The sequence below is a fragment of the Zootoca vivipara genome, chromosome 9 (genome assembly GCF_965207765.1).
Source record: "Zootoca vivipara chromosome 9, rZooViv2.hap1.1, whole genome shotgun sequence".
NCBI lineage: Eukaryota > Metazoa > Chordata > Lepidosauria > Squamata > Lacertidae > Zootoca > Zootoca vivipara.
Genome location: NC_142592.1, coordinates 38,645,502 through 38,664,628, shown reverse-complemented (window position 1 = coordinate 38,664,628; position 19,127 = coordinate 38,645,502). Strand labels below are relative to the sequence as shown.

Sequence of the window (19,127 nt, the reverse complement as noted above, 5' to 3'; positions counted from 1 at the left end):
TTACTCAGAAGTAAATTCCACTGTATCTAGGAATAAGGAAAGATTGCAGCTTTAGATACTTCGAGCTAAGATACTTCTGTTACTGAGCACAACTTGGGAGTCTTGTGTTACAAGCTATGTAAGTAAACAATGCTTTGGACAAATCTGCAGTAGCAGCTTATTATGTTGCAATGATTTCTCTTGTACAGTTTTACACAATACTTCAGATTCAAATGTGGAAACCACCCATGCCTAAAGGTTAAAGAGATATTTAGGGTATTTCATCACAGACAAAGCTAGCAAAGTGTTTTTCCCTTCTTGTATACACCTAACCAGGGGACCCAGGTGGTGCTGTGGGTTAAACCACAGAGCCTAGGGCTTGCTGATCAGGTCGGCGGTTCGAATCCCTGCGACAGGGTGAGCTCCCATTGCTCGGTCCTAGCTCCTGCCAACCTAGCAGTTCTAAAGCACATCCTCCTTATCATTTGCTGGTGTGAAAGTTTTCAGAAGTGCCAACCACACTTAAAACACACACTGTAGCCAGATATGCTGTAGCAAACCCCAGACCACATCAGATATTGCAACATCAGATTGTCCATGGACAAGCCATGGAATATTAATTTTCCACAGCTTTTATGGAACGTCTCTGGAACCCAGATAAGGACGCAAAATGTGTTTCCATTGGTTCCACTGGAATCTTACTTGGAAGAAGGCATGCTTATAGTTGCAAGAACAAGGTACGCTGGAGGAAGGAGAAGAGGACATAGGGTGAAGATAGAGCTGTGAGTTGAAGGGGGTCCTTTTCCTATCCTCTGAACCCCCTGGGAAACTCAACAAACCAGCTGTTTGAGGATAGGAATGGTACTTCCACAGGCTGCCCACAAATGGGTGTAGAGAATGCAGCTAAATGGGACACAGTTGTGGGCAGCCTTGAGGAAGTACCATCCACCTTGGGTCTGTCCATGAAAAGCAAGTCTAGAGTGAGAGACTAGGGTGATGTCTGCTATATCCAGGAACACTTCTCATTGTGAGACTTTTGTGGGTGAGCTGAGAGTTTGTTTTGACCTGATTCTGGGTGAGAATCCGGAGGCTGAGAGGGAGGGTGCGTCAGAAGAAAAATAGATGGATATTGATTGATATATACTGGTATTAGTAACTTTGTATGAATGTAACATTTTTGAAATACAGTATTTTGTTCAAGTTGTGTATTATTGATTCCATTTTCTGTACACTGCTTAGAGATATTTTTTAATATATATTAATATATATATTAATATATTAAGTGGTATGAAAATTAATCAAATCAAAACTACCGTACACAGAATAACATGCTGTTTGGAAGGTAATACTCTGGAAATCCAACCTAATTCTACTGAACTCAAAACTGCTGATCAAGACTATTAAGGTCTGTTTTTCATGCTGGAAGACAAATATTATGTTTGCAGCCATGCAGCTGAAGAGCCTACTTTCAAAGATCCCTAAAGCTTCATCGGAAGGCTCATTATTCAAATATTAGTATGCCTAGGAACTGTTCCATGTTGTGCAGATAGTTTGGTTTAAGACGGCCAAAGATATAGCCTTGTTTTGAAAGACACCATCAGGTTTTGTGATCCTAAAAATCAGATTCATATTTTGGGTATTCCATGCGCTGCATACAATCACACATACAAAGCTACGTATCAGCTACATAGCTTGCAACTGTATGAACTTACTTAGTCACAGTACTGCTACTTGAAGAAAAAAATGACGCTTGGTCAAAAATCTTTAGTAAACTAACCTGCCACAAGGCCTGGCATTCTCCACTTAAAAACCTGCATACTCCCAGGCCTGTTAGGACAGGAGACAGGACAAAGGACAGACTGCCACAAACATTACTGAATTAAGAGGGCCTGACCCACTCTTATGCATGCCAGTATTGTCTTCCAGCTCAGAGTTGGCCCTAAAACCTTTGGACTGCTCTGCATTACTTTCCCCCTCTCTCATAATAACTATATTTCACGTTCTCCGTTCTACATTCTTGAAGACAAACTGCATCTGTACCACTGTAACGCCCATCCAAAGCGCTGGCGTTCTGTTTCCCTAATGCAATGTAAACAACCCAGCAGCCTTAGGTAGCCAGAGAAAGCAATCTTTTTAAAAACCCTCGCTGTCTGAGGTGGAAAGGGGAAAGGGAAAGCCGCTCTCCTCAAGCTCATCCCTCAAAGGCAATGCCTGCGTGAAGCAGAGCAACCTAGTGACACAGCCTTGCCCGCAGCATGTGATCATTGCAACTGTCCACCGGGGCAAAGGCTGAGCTTGCAGCCAGGAAGATAGCACGAAATCCCTCGAAGGACAGGACACGGGGAAGGTTACTCACTCACACGGCAACAGCCCCCCGCGTCGGGCTCCCCCTACATCGTCTGCCAGGCACGCTGTGATTGCGATTGCGGCGACCCCTTCGCAGCTGCGGCGCGCGCTGATTCACTAGCCTCCGTCCGCCCGCACAGTTCGAAAGGCCCAATCAGGCGACGCGAGGAGGAGCCGGGGGCCGCGAGGAGGAAGAGCCGACGCCAGCCGGGCAGTTCCAGTCTGCGGCCTCCCGGGGGCGCCGGGGCGCTCTCTCCAGTCCAGCTCCGCAGCCGCCTCCTCGGGCGCTGGTCGCTCTCCAGTCCAGCCCCGCAGCCGCTCCTCCTCGGGCGCTGGGCGCTGCTGCCGCAGCCGCTGTAAAGCTTCCGCCGGGCCCAGCTGGGAGAGGATAGTGGGGCGAGGAAAGACGCTTCGTCGCGAAGGTTTTCGCCTGCGAATACGGGCCGCTCTGGACTTTGGAACCAGAGAGGAGCTACCTGGTGATGCCTTCTCTCCTAGGCTCCAGGCGGAACCAGGCAGGAGAAGCGCATTGCAAGGAAGCGTGTGCGCAGGCTTCTGCGGTGGAACTCTCTACCCTTGTAGGAAACAAGCACCCGGCCTGCCTACGCGTGTAAGCATTCTCCGCATGGTTCAATGTATGCTTTAGATTGCCAGTTGCATACGGTACCATCCAGGTCCACGCCAACCACTGGGGTGGCAAGAACGCTAAATGATGATGGTGGTGATATTAATTTATATCCCACCTCGAGGCTGCTGACAGATAGAATAGAAAATGCTAAAAACATAGAAAAGGTATCAATAGAAAGGAAACACTAATAGAATTAAAACAGTATATATCGAAAATCTATTAAAAATACAGATAACAACAACATACTGTAGATTACCTGTATGGGCCAATATAAACGTGTCATGCAAGGAAATATGTTGCCCCCTTCACCCCGTTTACCTACAAGTAAGCCCCTCTGAATTTAATAGAAGTTACTTCTGAGTACACATGGTTAGGATGTTTGTAGGCTTTTAACACCTATGCGACTTCTTACATGCCATGTGATAAATGTACATAGGGAGGTGCCACAGCTTCCCGATCCCTGATCTGGGAGGATGTGATCTGCCTCCATGTGTATTATCCAGGGAACAGGAGGTTTACTTGGTAGCTGTGCCACATTAACCATACTTTGTGGTAAGGACTTGTTAAAGATAGAAAGTGTCTGTAACACTTCCCAGCCCTGCTCAGGATCAGGACTTGAGTTGACAATTATGGGAATTGGCTATTGGCACTCTCTGGCGTTTTGGGAATACAATGCTTGCTTTCTGCTCAGACAAACATGGGTGTTTGGGATATGTTCCAAACTACAAGCTGGTTATATCTAGTGTTAGGAGGGCTAAGATCTAGCCCAGCCAAATGATTCCTCATCTGCTTTGTAGGGTGTATTTCACCCTGAGCCAATGTCACAGATGTCCTGGCTGGCCATTGTGCTAGAATAGACTTTCTTTGATGGGCAGCTGGATTAGGACTCCACATGTTGCACAAACATCAACAGGAGTCTTGGCCACCCGTTTTTCAGTCTTGCGAAGATCTGCCTCCCCAGTGTGTTCCCTGTGGGTAACATGCTGGCAAAGCAGAGCCCTGCACCCAGCCAGATTGCACCATCCAGTCACCAGCTGGAAATAGCCCCTCACTGCTCTTTGCAGAGGTGCCATGCCTCTCTTCCCACCTACTGCCCTGACCCGTAACAACTCCAGACTGCTGCAGGCAGCCCAAACCAGGCTGACTCAGGACTGACTCCACCTCAATCAAAGCCCAGATCTTGAATTGGCCCAAATCAGATATCGGGTGCAAAGACATGTATTAGTTTCCTGTCACATTTGGTTAATATCATCAGTGCAGTTTTGAATGATTCAATCTACCTTCTTGATTCAAAAACCACATCCAAAGTTATCCAAATATAGATCAGAACCTCTCCCTACATCTTAGCAACCAACACACCATATTGTGCAGTGCTATCTTCATACATGTCCAAATCAGCAAAATTTGGAATGGTTTGGTCAGCTATCTTGATTCAACATGGCACCTGACAGTTTCCAAATGTAGAGCAAAACGCACTTTCAAAATCCTCTATCTCAGGATGTGTCATGCCAAATTGAGTGACAAAGAGGGGTCCAAATGCATAGAGAATGGACAGACAGACCAACAAACCACTTTCCAAAATATATAATAGATCACCACTTCTGTTAGAGTCATCCTCTGGAAAGGAGAAAAAAATAGCACTTAAAACCGCAACTTAGTATTTTGACATTTAAAGCAAGACATGTTTGGGCAGAGTCATTTTTCCTGAATTCTTACAACAGCTACAACATTGTATATTAATGAAACATTTAGAATAAGTAGAGTATGATGAACAAGCTTGATAATCTTCTCAGGCATTTGAAATGAAGAAAGTGAGATACAATCAGTTTAATTTCGAAAGGTATAACAGGATGCCTGCTTTGGGCAGGAAGGAGTTCAGTTTTGTTCCAAGAGGCTTAGAGGCCACGGCACTTAATCCAGCTTCCCATGTGAAAGTCTTTTACATACGGTAATGCTTGGTAAATAACATCCAATGTAAACTCCCGTAAGAAATACTTATTACAGGTGCTTTTTGGGTGCTTTAAAAAATGCAAAACAAGGAACCCAGTCCTGAATACATGTTTATGAAGTTCCATTGGTTCCAAGTTCCAAATTACATCCAAACCCATTTTTTTTATCACTGTACATCCCATATTTCACAAAGAAGAGGTGTAAACTTGTGATCATTCACTCGCCAAGACATCAGCATATCTGCATGGTGGTGATTAAAAGTCCGCAGTTCTGTAAGACGACCCAGGAGACATGCAAAGTGCTGAGGACTATCCGTGTGATAAAGCTTGCAGAATTTTTGCAGAACTTCCAACAGTGGCTCTTGAAGCTTTTCCACAGACTCTCTGTCCTGTATGTATTGCCGGTCTGGTTTCAAATTTACCGGGGGGGGGGGGGATATATGTGGAAAAGGAGGGGGAAAACAATTATGAGGGTTAGTTCACATTTGCCAATTCTTAAGATTACAGTGTTCATAACTGCAAGTGAAATGCATGGGTTTTCTCTTTACAGGCTACGTTGTTCGCATATACACAATTCTACCAGGTTGTGCACTAGTAAAAGCTTGTCACAAGTTTCATTGACAATAATTCTGATTATGTATTTGCAGGACCACTGATCTACAGCCCCCAGTGACTGTTGTTTAAAAACAAATAAGGTTGTTGTAGTCAGTTAAGCTTCTGAAACATGAGGGACAACGTACAGCACTTCTCCAGACGAACTCAGTGATCAAGCTGGACTAAAAGGGCTCAGGCAGTCCTTTGTATAATTCTAGAACTGGCATTATGAACCCATCTAAACTTGTAGGTTATAAAAATAAAAACTAAAGTGAAATCCTTGTACCTCAATATTTTTACTCCTGCTCATGAGTAGCAAAGTTCCCATTCATTGTAATTATACCTTTTTATTATTAAACTGCATTAGCAAAATGGTTTTTCAGTTACTTTTTAATATGAGACATCAAAAAAAGTCCTTCTGTCATTCACCTGACTTTTTATTCTTCTCACGTTGATCTAATAACAGAGAAACTGAAATTACCTGGAGATAAGATAACTATTGCTGTGAGTAGAGCATATTCTTCTTGTCTCATCTTCAGTTCCCCAACACTTTTATAGAAATTGAACATTGGTATTATATATTCATCTGAGATGCCTATAATACAAAATATTGAGAAGTACTTAAACATAAATAAAAAATATAGTTCTATCACTGTGTAGTTGAGTAGCATGAAACTAGACAGATTATCATGTATCATTTATTATGATATATTTAGCCCTTTGGGTATTTGAGGTGCTTCATTTCATCTTTCACACAGTTATTCACATCTGGCTGATCAAGAAATGCAGCTAAGGCACATTGAAGCAGGGATGAGCTCCTAAATCTCACCAGTGGGGCACATCATTATCTCCCTGACCCTCAAAGGTCTGGTGTGATAGATGGGCAGGGTTGCCAACCTGTCAGTCACCTATCACAATGATGTCAAGCAACCCATTTTCATTTGCCTACAATGGCAAATGTGTCGATGATCTTCTGATCAGTGAATGCTTGAAACTGTACAGGCAAACCTGCTTTCCATATCTGTCCACATGTCTATGATATCAGGTGTAGGGAAGCAGGGTGTGGCTTTGCCAAAGTAGCCTTGTGGGCCAAGGTAGAGAGACCTGGGGAGCCCATGAGCTGGAATTAGGCCCATGAGCTGGAAATTTGCCACCGCAAAGAAGTCTCCCAAGGCTATCTTTGATTCCTTAGCTGAGAAATTTGCATTCACAATGGCATAGCCAATGGTCAGAGACAATGTAAACTCTACCCCAACAACACCTGGAGAGCCATAAGTCCCTCACTCTGTTCTGATTTACTGGTGCTGGAGTTAGGCCTTCTGGCAAGGGTATCAGTTGTGAGCTGATTCTTTCGCCTGCAGAGTTAAGCATCTTAGGGCCTCTGGCTGCAAAACATCAGATCATGAGTTCAGGCTCCAACACTTATATGCAGCTCCCCAGTGATATATTTGGTACATTTTAAGAATGGAAAGAATCAGGCAGGAACATACAGATGCAATGAGCATATATTTAAGAGCTCGGGAAAGGAATACCCTGTTTCTCATATTTTAAGACATACCCATAAAATAAGCCATAGCAGGATTTTTAAGCATTCAAGGAATATAAGCCATACCCCGAAAATAAGACATAGTGATAGGCACAGCAGCAATGCCGGCCGCGGCATGAGGAGGAAAAAAATAAGACATCCCTTGAAAATAAGCCATAGTGTGTTTTTTTGAGGAAAAAATAAATATAAGACATGTCTTATAATATGAGAAACACGGTACTTTAAAGTAGGGAGAAATTTGGTTTGGTTTGCAAAATGCAGCATTATTTTGAAGTTCACACTTCTTCAATTTTTGCAGCTCTGCTCCATGTTGCATCAAAATCAACTGACTTATGTTCATGGTAGCTGCTATGGATTTCAATGTGACTGAAACTGACTTTATCTGTATTGGGGCCAAGATGGGGAGAATTTTGTTTCCGAAGCACATCAAGTTTCAAGTATGTGGTGATTTTCCCATTCATTTCAAGTCCAAAATAGATGCATTTTCTAATCATGAGTAATGTGCAGATATAGTCCTGAAACTGAAAGGCTTATTAAGGAAGAGATCATATTTCATTTTAAGCTTCAACGAGGCCCATGACAATAAGGTGCCTCATCAGGGGCGTACCCAGCATCAAAACTGGGGGGGGGCAAGAGAGGGGAAGAGAGAGGGAAGGAGGGAGGGAGGGAGGGAAGAGAGAGAAGGAAGGAAGGAAGGAAGGAAGGAAGGAAGGAAGGAAGGGGTGAGAGAGAGAGAGAAGGGAGGGAGGGAGAGGAAAAAAGGAAGAAAGAGGGGGGAAGGATGGATGGAGCTCCCGTCCGTCCCCCCCAGCTCAGGCTGCTCCTCCCCCCCTCCCACGTTCCTGTCGAAAACAGCCCAATTTCGGGCTGCTCCTCTCTCCCCCACCGCTGGGAACCATGGCTCTGGCGGCAGAGGCATCCCATTGGTCAAGGGATCCCATTGCCATCCGTGCCTTTGCTCGAGGGATCCTCTGCCGTGCCTTCGCTCCATAACCCGCAGCGACTTTTCCCCTTCAGTTTTTGGAGGGGAAAAGTGCAGGATATGGTCCGTAAAATATGGCAAGAAATTTTTTTGCTTCTGGGGGGGCAGCTGCCCCCCCTGCCCCTTGCTGGGTACGCCCATGTGCCTCATAGGGCCTGTGTATGCCTTGGCAGTAACTATTAATCATTATCCTTATCAAGTGGAAAGGAGAATAAAGAGAGAAACAGAATAAAGCACAAACACAACATTAGAATTATGTTGCAATCCAACGTATGTAATAGAAACTCAGCATGATTCAACACCCAAATTAAGCAACAGCCTGAAACCTAAGGAAGAACAGACAGTGGGAAAACTCGTATGTATCAGGTGTGTACACACACAGAGAGAGGGAGGGAGGGAGGGAGGGAGGGAGGGAGTTCTATTCATCCTTATTCACAGACCTGTTCTGCTTTCATTGTACAGTACTTGTCTGCATACACTTTTTAAGCCACAAGAGGGGGCTATTTTCCTTTGCAACCAGTTACTGTACTCCACTGCCTGTTCTGTGAGTCCCATAAATAGAGGGGAAATACGTTCAGATAATTTGGTTGTTTGAGAGTTCATTTTCCTCATCTCAGTGGACTCAGGTTGCAAAACTGAAAGCTCAAGCCTGTATCTGTTAATATGTTTCTCCTGTTCCTGTCATTATAATATCCTGCCCAGAAAACGTCAGTTTATTATTGTAACAAGTTTATTTGAGTGTCTGATGATCGAAAGAGGGACTTTATTAGGGCCTCGTAAAAGGTCTGGGGACACCTGATGGCGCAGCAGTTTTAAAGATAAGTGAGTGTGGATCACTTCCCTGACTGAGAGAACACTGGAGGTCTCATGTACAAGCAGAGTATAAGTACAGTAGGGCCACAATTTAATGCAGGGGTTACTGTGCAAAGGCATAATCACACAAAGTCAGGAAGACACACACACACACACACACACACACACACACACACACACACACAGAACCATCCCCTGGTGTGATGATTTTGCCTTTGCACACCAGCTCCTACATTTGCAGAGCTTGGTAAGCGTGGTGGAGGGCTTAAAAACTCCCATCCACAGCAGGAAAACCCAGCACAGAAAGAACTTTTTAAGCCTTCCATCTTGCTTATTGGCCTCTGGGAAGGTCATTTGAGATCTTGTAGGGCCTTCATGAGATCTTGGATAACACTTTCTGACTTATACCCTGACCCTGCCGGCTCTCCATTTATCTATTATTTCCGCGCCACCCGTACAAACCTGCCATTGCGTAAGTAAAATCAGAGGCAAGCTGTGGGTCTACTGTATAGAAAACAGGTATTATTATTACTATTATTATTATTATTATTATTATTATTATTATTATTATTATTAAAAGGATGACTTTTTCTTCTTTATTGTAGCAGAGAAAGATACCATGTAAACACAATTTTTTCTGCTTCAGTTTGTTTCCAAAAGCATCACACACAAACCACTTAAAACAATATACTAGGATTTAAGACCCGGCAGGACTTTCTCCCACTTTGTGAATGAATTATATAGAATCTAAATGGTAGAGTTGGAAGGGAGCGTGAGGGTCATCTAATTCAATCCCCCGCAATGCAGGAATCTTTTGCCCAACGTGGGGCTCAAACCCACACCCCTGAGGTTAATTAGGCATATGGATCTGTTCAAATCACTAGTCTGCACCATGAGCTTTGTGAATTTTCTCGCTTAGCTCATGCAGCACAAGATGGCAGTTTGCCCTCCTGGTGGCCAATTCACATGATGGCTGTGTTATGTGCACACCTCCTGTCCATGAAGGGGGGGAAGAGAAGAGTGGAAGGGTTGAAAACCTTGACCAAGGTGGGACTATAAGCTGAGTCTGAGTACTAGTCCACATGGCACCTGCCTTTCGATACCTGTCTCTTCTATGCCTCGCCAACATGCAGCACCACTATCCACATGGCTTGGATACATTCCTTGGAAAATTCCTGCACCAGAGCTTGAGCTGGTGAGGAAACTGTATCTCCCCATGACAGGACTCTTGTGATGCTATGAGGTGGGAAGGTGGAACACTATACCGAGGCTGTTGCAGGTGATGTGCACACCCTCTAAAAAACCTGCTTCAACAGAAACAAGTGGCTGGAGTGGGGGGTACTGCCCGTTGTGCTACAGCAGCTTAAAAAACAGCCGCCACCAGGTATGTTATTGTGCGATTGTAAGCACTGGCAGAAATATTTTTAGTCTGGGCTGGCAGTATGCTGCCACTGTAAAATCAGTGCCTGCTTGTTCTGTTCCACAACTCATTCATTCTGATTATGAAGGACCATGTCCTGTTCTCTGCTCATTATTTCGTTTGGTTGCCTTTAGATGCATATTATCTAAAGAGACAGCATTCTTTCTCACAGATCCGTTCAATAATCGGATAAATAAGCAAATAAATGTATCGCTAAATGTATATAATTTTATTTCCTCTCCCAGACATTGTGAAGAGCCTAGGCCCTTCCTACTCATTTTGTATCTTTTGCTATATTTTGAATGGACTTGGTCTTATGCTCCTTAGCCAAACAAGCCCTCGTCCTGTGGGATCTCTTCCCTTCCTATACAGCAGGGGTAGTAGACAGTCTGTGCCCTAGGGCCACCTACAACCCTCAGCCTGCTTTCACTTGGATGGGGAAACCTGGAAGGGAAAGAGAAAACAGGAGGCAGAAGCCAGATGGAAGGAGAAGCAGGGGAAAGCCCTCTAAAACGGGCTAGTTCAGGTCTCTGGCAAGAGCAATATGTTGTTCCCCCAGTGACTCACTGGGCAGGCAGGGAGGGAAAGAAAAGGGTAGCAGAGAGAGGGTGTATCTCTACACACTTTGCTTTGGCCACTGCAAGCCCATTGCCAGCTCTGGACCTGTCCATTTCATTCCGCAGCCCTCAAAAGAAAAGAAAAAATGGTGCCTCCTCTTGCGTAAAATAGTGCATGCAACGTAGTCAGGGAAATCTGAACTACTCCAAGTAATATATATGATTCCCATGATTATGCCCAATGAAAATACTGTTTCAGTGTTACTATAGCGTCAGGTCTTAAATTAATGGTAGATTAAATTTTTATTTCTTCTATGGTACAAGTCAAATTTTATCTCCGCTTTCAGGCTTATGCTCTTTATTATACATGCTATTTTAATTTCCCTTCTTGGAGTAATAAGTTTTAGATTTATGTACTTGAAGACGGGGTGCTTATTACAGCTGGATGTTTAAATTAAAAGAAAAGAAGAAAAACAGCTGTGAGGAAGAATGTTTCGCGCTAATTAATTATGACTAAGACTATTGTTAATATGGATGAAGAGATCTTTCATCTGGATAGGTTTGAAGCTGCCGGTGGATATTAAATCAAAGAATAAATGAGCTCTTGTTTTACTGGGAAATAAACATGTTAATTACTCATTATATTATAGTTTATTTCACAGTATTCATCTAACCAAAGTCGTTTCCCAATTCAAAGCCCTTCATTAGAGAATTTACTTCAGTTTTATTTAAATGTTATCATGAGAAATATGTTTTTTAAAATCCTTATAAATCTTGCACAAAGCTCTGCCAAGCTTTCACTGACTGCTCAGGCAATGAGCCAAACTTTCCCCTTGGTCCTGATCAGCCCAGCAGCACATGTTTGACCCAGAGTCACATTCAGCATAAAACAGTTCAAACAAAATGATTCCTAAGCGACAGGTTGCAACACTTCTCAAGGCGACAGCTCTTCATCAGGGAACATTTGTTTTGAAATTTCTTTACAATCTACGAAGAGTAGCCTTATACAGTGGAACCTTGGTTTTCAAATGTAATCTGTTCCGGAAGACCATTCAGCTTTCGAAACCGAAAACTGAAATCTTTAGCCTCAATACAATAGGGAAACTCAAAACAGAAGCTGCGTTTAAAAACCGGAGCAGTTACTTCAAGGTTTTTGGGAGCCGAAACATACCACAACGACGGAGGCATTTGACGACCGAGGTTCCACTGTATTTGCTTCCAGGCCAATTCAAGATGCCAGTGCCTGCTTTGAAGACCGTGCCTCCAATAATAATAATAATAATAATAATAATAATAATAATAATAATAATAATAGTATATTTGTACCTAGCTGGGTTTCCCCAGCCACTCTGGGTGGCTTCCAACAAAGATTAAAATACATTAAATGTCACACATTAAAAACTTCCCTAAACAGGGCTGCCTTCAGATGTTTTTAGCCTGCCAATGCATGAAACGCTTCTCCAGCTGAGACAATTGATGACATGCATTCTGTTTGTACAAAAGAGAAGGCCTTTTTGTGTGGCAGTGCCTCAACTTCTTGCAGATCGTTTCAAGAGCGGCTCAACTAAGGCTGACATAATAATATTTTTGGTGCTAGGTCTTGAATGTTAAAGCCCACACTGCTTGGGACACGGGTATTTAACTGGCTGTTTGTTCCCATACAAAACTGTGGCTGGTTTGCCAGCTTCATCTGCTTTACTCTGAGTACGCACCCCCACCCCACCCCCGGCACCAGAGTTTCAGTGGGTGGTGATAAGAGAGGTCTTTTGTGTAAGAGAACCCCCCCCCCAAAAAAAACCCCTCCATCAGGGCTGTCTACACAGGTGCCCCGTTTGATTAGTTTTAGGTGCCAAACTAAGATTTTCATATTTACCCAGGCTTTTTGCAATCAAGACATCTTGGGTTGGATCCAGACCTAGTCATCCTTACTGGACCCACTCAAATCCACGGGTTTACTTTTAAGTATGCCCCAGTCTGGATCCAATCCTATATACTGCCTCATCTGGAATGGGTTTTTAAATTGCTATTTCTGGGTTTTTATGACTCTTGCTGCTATTTTGGGATGCATTTTACTATCGTTTTTCTTTACTGAACTCTTGCAATTTGTAATGGTAAGGCACAATGAAATATGTCATATTTAAAAAAAATACAATTCCCTGCATGCGTGTTAGATTGTTTCCAGAATATTTGCTTTGAAAAAGCTTTTTTTTAAAAAAAAAGCTTTGCTTTTTTTGCTCCTATTAAAAAATTAAAATTGGAATTAAATCACTGATATATTAAATATCTCCCTCTCTCACACTCAAAAAGATGATCTAGTCTGTTTTTTCAAATTCTAGTTAAAATAGATACAAGCTTTTATTGGTGAAAATAAACACATGCTATAATTAGGTAACAAGAGTTGCTAGCGTAGGTGAGTCTTGATGTTAGATAGAAACATATTTTTCTAACCGTGCATTAATAATAACACAAACAGAAGCAGCGTAGGGCATAAATGTGCAGAAAGGTTATCAATCATTACTCTGCAACCATTCCAGTTTATCCATCACACACAAAATTGTCATGCAAAACAGTCATGGCGGGCGGGAGAAGAGTGCAGATGTTGAGAAATGGCAGAAGCTTCAGAGTCAGCATTGTGGCAGGTGACAAAACAGCAAACAGCTCTGTGATTCTGAAGCATTTTTTATATTTTCCGCTTTTGTAGTTGCATTTCTCAAAGCCTGACAGTAAGACCGAGCCGACAATGTGGCACTCAAATTGACATAAAAACCATCTTTATGCAAACCAGTGGGGTATCCCTGTACATTTGGAAACGATTTGTTTAAATTGAAAGTATATTCTAGTGATAGTATTTATGATTAGCATTAGCTCTTGCTAATAGGTGGGGAACAGTCTGTTAAAGGTAAGGCATATTGAACCTCTAGTCATTCTTGGATATATATCTGTCATGGATTGCAACTGTTTTGTTTTGTTTGGGTATGTTCAATCCTAGAGACCAAGTTTCCCAGGTAGACAGTGTCTGCCACCTGTTGAACATCTATTATCACAAAAAGACACATCATAAAAGGAATAGGTAGGGGGAGGGAAGAGGAAAACAGGCAAAATTAGGCCCCAATTGCTTATTTTTTAAAATATAAAAACCAGCTTGGGGTGGGGGTGGAACAGGTTGCTCACTGTTTTAAAACAGGCCACCAAATGAGAGCTGGTTCAAACATAAGATGCCTACATAATCACAGGATTTGGAAATGTAGGCTGCTGCATACAGATTGAACTCACTGTATGTAGCTTGTACACTGTTACTTTTTACCTGCAAGCATCTCCCACTCCTCAAGAAGCATGATCCAATCAGTTATACCCCTGATCCAGTTAGAGGATTTAGGAGACATCTCCAGAAGCAAGAGATAGATTATCAGATGTCCTTAAAGCTGTGCTTAGAAACATTTTGGAGAGAACTATCTCTATTTCTACAGATAAGCTATATAGGTCAGCACAATGACAGGCAGCATGTCAATTCAGGATGAGAAAATGCAGCAGTCAAAATACATCAAAATAATTCTTTTTCAGTGTATTGACTGTAACATGTTAGAAAGGGTATCAGCTGAAAAACCCTCTAGAGACATAACAAAGTATACAGTGCAATTCTCTGCATATTTACTGAGAAGTAGACCTCATTGTGTCCATGGGGACTGACTTCTAGGTGGGTGTGCATAGGATTGCAGCATTAGAAGACATAATTATGCCTGGTCCTAGTGGGGTTTGGTGGGATGGGAGACAGCAGCCAAGGAAGAGCAATTTTATCTTTGAAATCATGGCAGCAAAACAGGCAGCATATATGGCAGTGTAACTATCTGACCAACACACCTCAACACCTCATTACCCTCTCATTTATATATTAAAACAGGGTTCCCCAAACTAAGGCCTGGGGGCCGGATGCGGCCCGTGAGGCTCATTTATGCAGCCCCCGGCAACCCCCGCCGCCCGCTCTTACCGGCGCGGCTGCCCACTTCCAGGTCGCCGGGAGTGTCGGAAATAGCTTGTGCGCATGCGCAAGCATCAGTTCCGATGCACTTCCGGGCCGGAGGAGGCCCATGCGCAAACAATTTTCAGTGTTCTGGCAACCCGGAAGTGCGCTGGAAATCGCATGTGCGCATGCGTATGGGTGCGCACTTCCACACGCTCTGGCCCGCAGCATGATCAGCGCTGGCAGCATCGGCCCTCGGCGAGGTAAGTTTGGGGACCCCTGTATTAAAAGATGAAGCCCTTTGCATGTGTGTACCTAGTAATGATACCATTACAGTGCAAGGGTTGGTGTGTTGAGGTTGGGCATGAGTTCAAATCCCAACCCTGCCATGAAGTTTACTGGGTGGCCTTGAGAAAGTCAGTAACTCTGTGAGTTGAGTTGCTGCAGTTGTTAGAATTATTTTGGGTAGAGAAGCACACTGTAAAACAATAATAATCCGCACATAGCATTAAACTCAAATCTAACCATTCTTTTGGAGCCAAATATATAATGAATTTATTTACACATCCACTGTAACTCAGTGCAATTTATTCCAAATGAACCTTTTTATCTTACTAATCTAGGCTTCCCCTCCCAAAGGTACACATTAGCAATGGTAGACCTTGTACTATCTTTTTACATAGTAATAACTGAAATGGGTGAGATGGTTTTATTGGAATGAATGTGCAAGAAGTACATTTCATTGCCCTAATTTGTTTATGCATATCCTTGAACAAATATAGTTGGTTACAAAGAAACGGTTTTATTCTTGGGGCTTATATTTTTAGGATTAAACATTTACTTGATAACCTTCGGACTCAAAGCTGACTAAGTAAGTTTGCTACTCAACACAGAGATGTGTATCATTCGCAAAATGGATGCTCTTTTTTTTTTTGGCCTGGCATTTCAAGGACTGGTGTAGTCCTTTTGCTATCCATCAGAGGCACCTACCGCTGTTACGAATTCTTTCTTCCAGGAGGTCAGCGTGTCCTACAGGAAGTTTCCTGTTGAAGATCTCAGCTGACCGAAGGAACATGGCTTCTACAGCTGAACCCTTCAGCAAAGCGATCTGATCCTCATGGTCCAGGGTTTGAAAACCTGGAATTAAAGTGTGAGAATATCAAGCCAGTAGCCACCATCTTTCTGCCAGCAAAGAATATTGTGCAGGGTGGCGGCACCTAAAGATGGTTGGCACATCTGCAGATTTGGCACAAGACCAGCTGACTATCTAATTACAGGCAGTTGTGTTTGAAGAGTGTATTCTGTTTTCTTTCTCAAGCCACCAGGCAAGAATCCATCCAAGTTTCTCACACGTGCACATGCTTGTAATCTTATTTCAGATTGCAAGGGTGATTACTTTCAACTTGATTAGCATATTATAAATTAAATTCTTGCTTCAGCTAAAGGAGAGCTGGTTGCATTATCCTCGTTCAGGACTCAATTGAGTAGTTCTGAGCGCTTTCATTTGCCCACTGGCCTCGTTTCCCTCACTACCACCCTCACCCCCAGTTTTGTTTACATTACAAAAAGGAACTGGGGCTACAAAAGGGGATTTTAATATAACAATGAAAATATAAAGCAGCATGTAGATGAGAGAACAAACATGCTCATTACGATCAGTATATTTCTTTACTAATTATTTTGAAAAGAAGCATGATTGCCTTCAGCCAGCTGACATGGATCCCCAAAAGATATAGAGGTCTGGTGAATGTGTCCTAGCTTATCTACATTTCCCCCCCAAGCCAGGCAGAGGTATCAAAATAAAACAGAAACATGTCAGCAGCAGGCATTGAGCTGGGCTACCTAAAGCCAACTCATGTAAACATGGGTGGTCATCAGTGTTCTTCAACCTTGGTCTTAGGTATCCAGATGTTGTTGGACTACCACTCCTATCATTCCCAGCCAACTTATCCAAAGGTCAGTGATGATGGAAGTTGTAGTCCAACAACTTCTGGGGACCCAAGCCTGAACTGTGGCAAATGAAAGAGTACCAATACCTATCCAGTCCACTTGTACTGAGAGATTCATATGGAACCAAGTTGTGGCAAATGGTGGCTTAACAATAGGAATCTAGCAAAGCTGGCTTTTGAGGTTTATGGGCACAAACAAGTAGAAGGATATCACAAAACTATTTGTCAACAAAGGAGAAACAAAAAAGAGACTGTACATGGCTGGGGCAAATACCTGTGCTCATGTACATTGCAAAGGGGTAGTGCAATGAATGTTGATGGTGAATTAATGGTAAAATGGAATTAATGTTGATTGAGCATTTGATCTTAAGTAAAAGTGAATTAATGGTGATAGAACATTTGATCATAAACTGCTCAAGTTTATAAATTTTGAGGATAGTTTCCAGTTTTTGATTAAGTTTGGAGGTGGTTCCCCCCCCTTTTGTGTGTGTGTGAATAAAACAAGTACACCAACATAGACATACAGCAGTGAAGCTGTCTAACCAAAACACAGAGAGGAAGTGTTAGGACAAATGTACTTAACATATTATACCTGGCAATCTTTTGGTGAATTCCACAAGGACCTGTACATGACTGGTGGCCATTTCCGTTAAGATAAGAAAATTTTCTTCAGCGCTGAATTCCTCTTGCAACTGAGCATTAAAATGGAATTGTGTTGTTATTAATAATAGTATTAGTAATTGTATGAATAGTAATAGTCAGCTTTATTTGTCATGTGGTGCGTAAAAAGACTTTAGAATTGGGTGGCTCCTTTCAACAATGACTCAGGATAATATAGGTTATGAAAGGTTGAGAAAACTGATTATGCTAGACTGACAGCATTTAACAAGTTTTTTTTTTTAAAGTTATTTTTAAAGTAGCTGGAGGTCAAGTGTTGCTGCGCAAGGTGAAGAAGAAATGAAGAATATCAGTCTTGCTTTCTGTGGGTGGAGTGTGGCGGCTCTTTCCACATCATACTACATCAGGGGTCCCCAGACTTACCGCGCAGTGGGCCGGTGCCCGCCGCGCCGACCGCGCGGCGGGCCAGAGGGCAGGGGAGTGCGCGCGCGGCAGGCCGGAGGGCGGGGGAGTGCGCGCCCGTGCGGGGAAAAAACCGCCGAAAATCGCTTGTGCGCATGCGTATGGGCCTCCCCCGACCCGGAAGTGCATCGGAAATGACCTCTTCTGGGTCGGGAGAGGTCCATACGCATGCGCACAAAGGATTTTCGGCGATTTTTTGCCGATTTTTTAGATCGTCGCCGCGCCGCGCGCCGTAAGAGCGGGCGGCGGCAGCGGGCGGCGCGGGTCGTCGCGGGCCGGATTGGGAGGCCGATTGGGCCGCATCCGGCCCGGGGGCCGTAGTTTGGGGACCCCTGTACTACATAGAGCAAATTCACATACCAACTCAAGGCCACGTAGGGAAAGAAGCAAAAGAGGTTCAATGTGGTGGAGCCCAAAACACCCTTGAATCCAGAGAAGTGAAAACCATGAAGGGGGAGCTAGGGAAAAGATCAGATTAGGTTGACCCATTCCTTTCTCCTCCCTACTTGTCCTGTATTTGCTGTTCAATGGCAGTGGCCTCTGCATGCTGCCGTCACCATTAGGCTGCATTTGCTGAATGAGACGGTGAAAGGAAGTGGGGAAGTGAGAGATGAAGTGGCCCACCTTTTCTTCTCCTACCTGCATGCATTTGTTTACCTGCATATAGAACTTCCACACTCGGCACTCTGTATTTGGAGAGTAGGTTGTGCCCAATATCTATTAATCCTTACTATTTTACACGGGGAGACGATTTCTAGAATTGCTAGAATTTAAACTGGAAATGCTTCAAGCAATTATTGGATTCTGAAATGCTTACGTATCTATTGTATTAAATGGGATACTTACAAGCTTTTTAGACACTTCGGGAGGGATTCGCTGTTTATTATATGAATCCATGATATAGTGAAGAAGCTTCTGCTGTTCTGGGGTTAGTTCTACTTTCTCCTATACTGGCAATAAGAAACCATAAGCATCAGTAGCTGGATAAGATTCCCTGCCTCATATTTTAACTGCACTGTACAGATTTGAGCTGCTTGGTGCCAAGAACAGAAGCAGCTATTCCTAAATTATATATGCATGCAATTGCATTCTTAAATTATATATGCATGTAAACCTGAATATGATACAGATGCATTTTTCAGGGGATTCTGATACACTTGAGATGACAATTGTTTTTCCAAAGCCAGCACTAGATATTCTATTCAATGCATAGGGGACGGGGATCCCATTATAGCCATAGTAAGACACCTTCCACCAATAAATGAATACTGTACTTCAGATGGAACACAACTACTGCTACATCACTGACATGGCCCTCAACTGAGA

At 43.2% G+C, this 19,127-nt stretch overlaps 2 protein-coding genes across 9 annotated transcripts in view; both read right to left on the bottom strand.

Moving 5' to 3' along the window:
- The window catches only part of GAS2L3 (growth arrest specific 2 like 3), a 35,627-nt gene extending 33,093 nt beyond the window's left edge, over positions 1 to 2,534 (bottom strand). The window contains exon 1 of one of the 4 annotated variants that reach the window (XM_035126992.3): positions 2,336 to 2,534. The gene's annotated coding sequence lies outside the window, so the exon portion shown is untranslated. The remainder of the gene's footprint in view (positions 1 to 2,335) is intronic. The other 3 variants (XM_088651971.1, XM_035126993.3, XM_088651970.1) reach the window with 3 other exon arrangements.
- A 1,988-nt stretch (positions 2,535 to 4,522) lies between these two features.
- Positions 4,523 to 19,127, bottom strand: part of NR1H4 (nuclear receptor subfamily 1 group H member 4) — a 36,544-nt gene continuing 21,939 nt past the window's right edge. For all 5 annotated transcript variants that reach the window (XM_035126997.3, XM_035126996.3, XM_088651972.1 and 2 more), the window contains 5 exons: positions 18,648 to 18,746; positions 17,314 to 17,413; positions 15,763 to 15,909; positions 5,978 to 6,091; positions 4,523 to 5,308 (listed from right to left, as the gene is read on the bottom strand). In XM_035126997.3, coding sequence (XP_034982888.1) covers positions 5,070 to 5,308; positions 5,978 to 6,091; positions 15,763 to 15,909; positions 17,314 to 17,413; positions 18,648 to 18,746 — 699 coding nt within the window. In that variant the 3' untranslated portion in view covers positions 4,523 to 5,069. The remainder of the gene's footprint in view (positions 5,309 to 5,977; positions 6,092 to 15,762; positions 15,910 to 17,313; positions 17,414 to 18,647; positions 18,747 to 19,127) is intronic.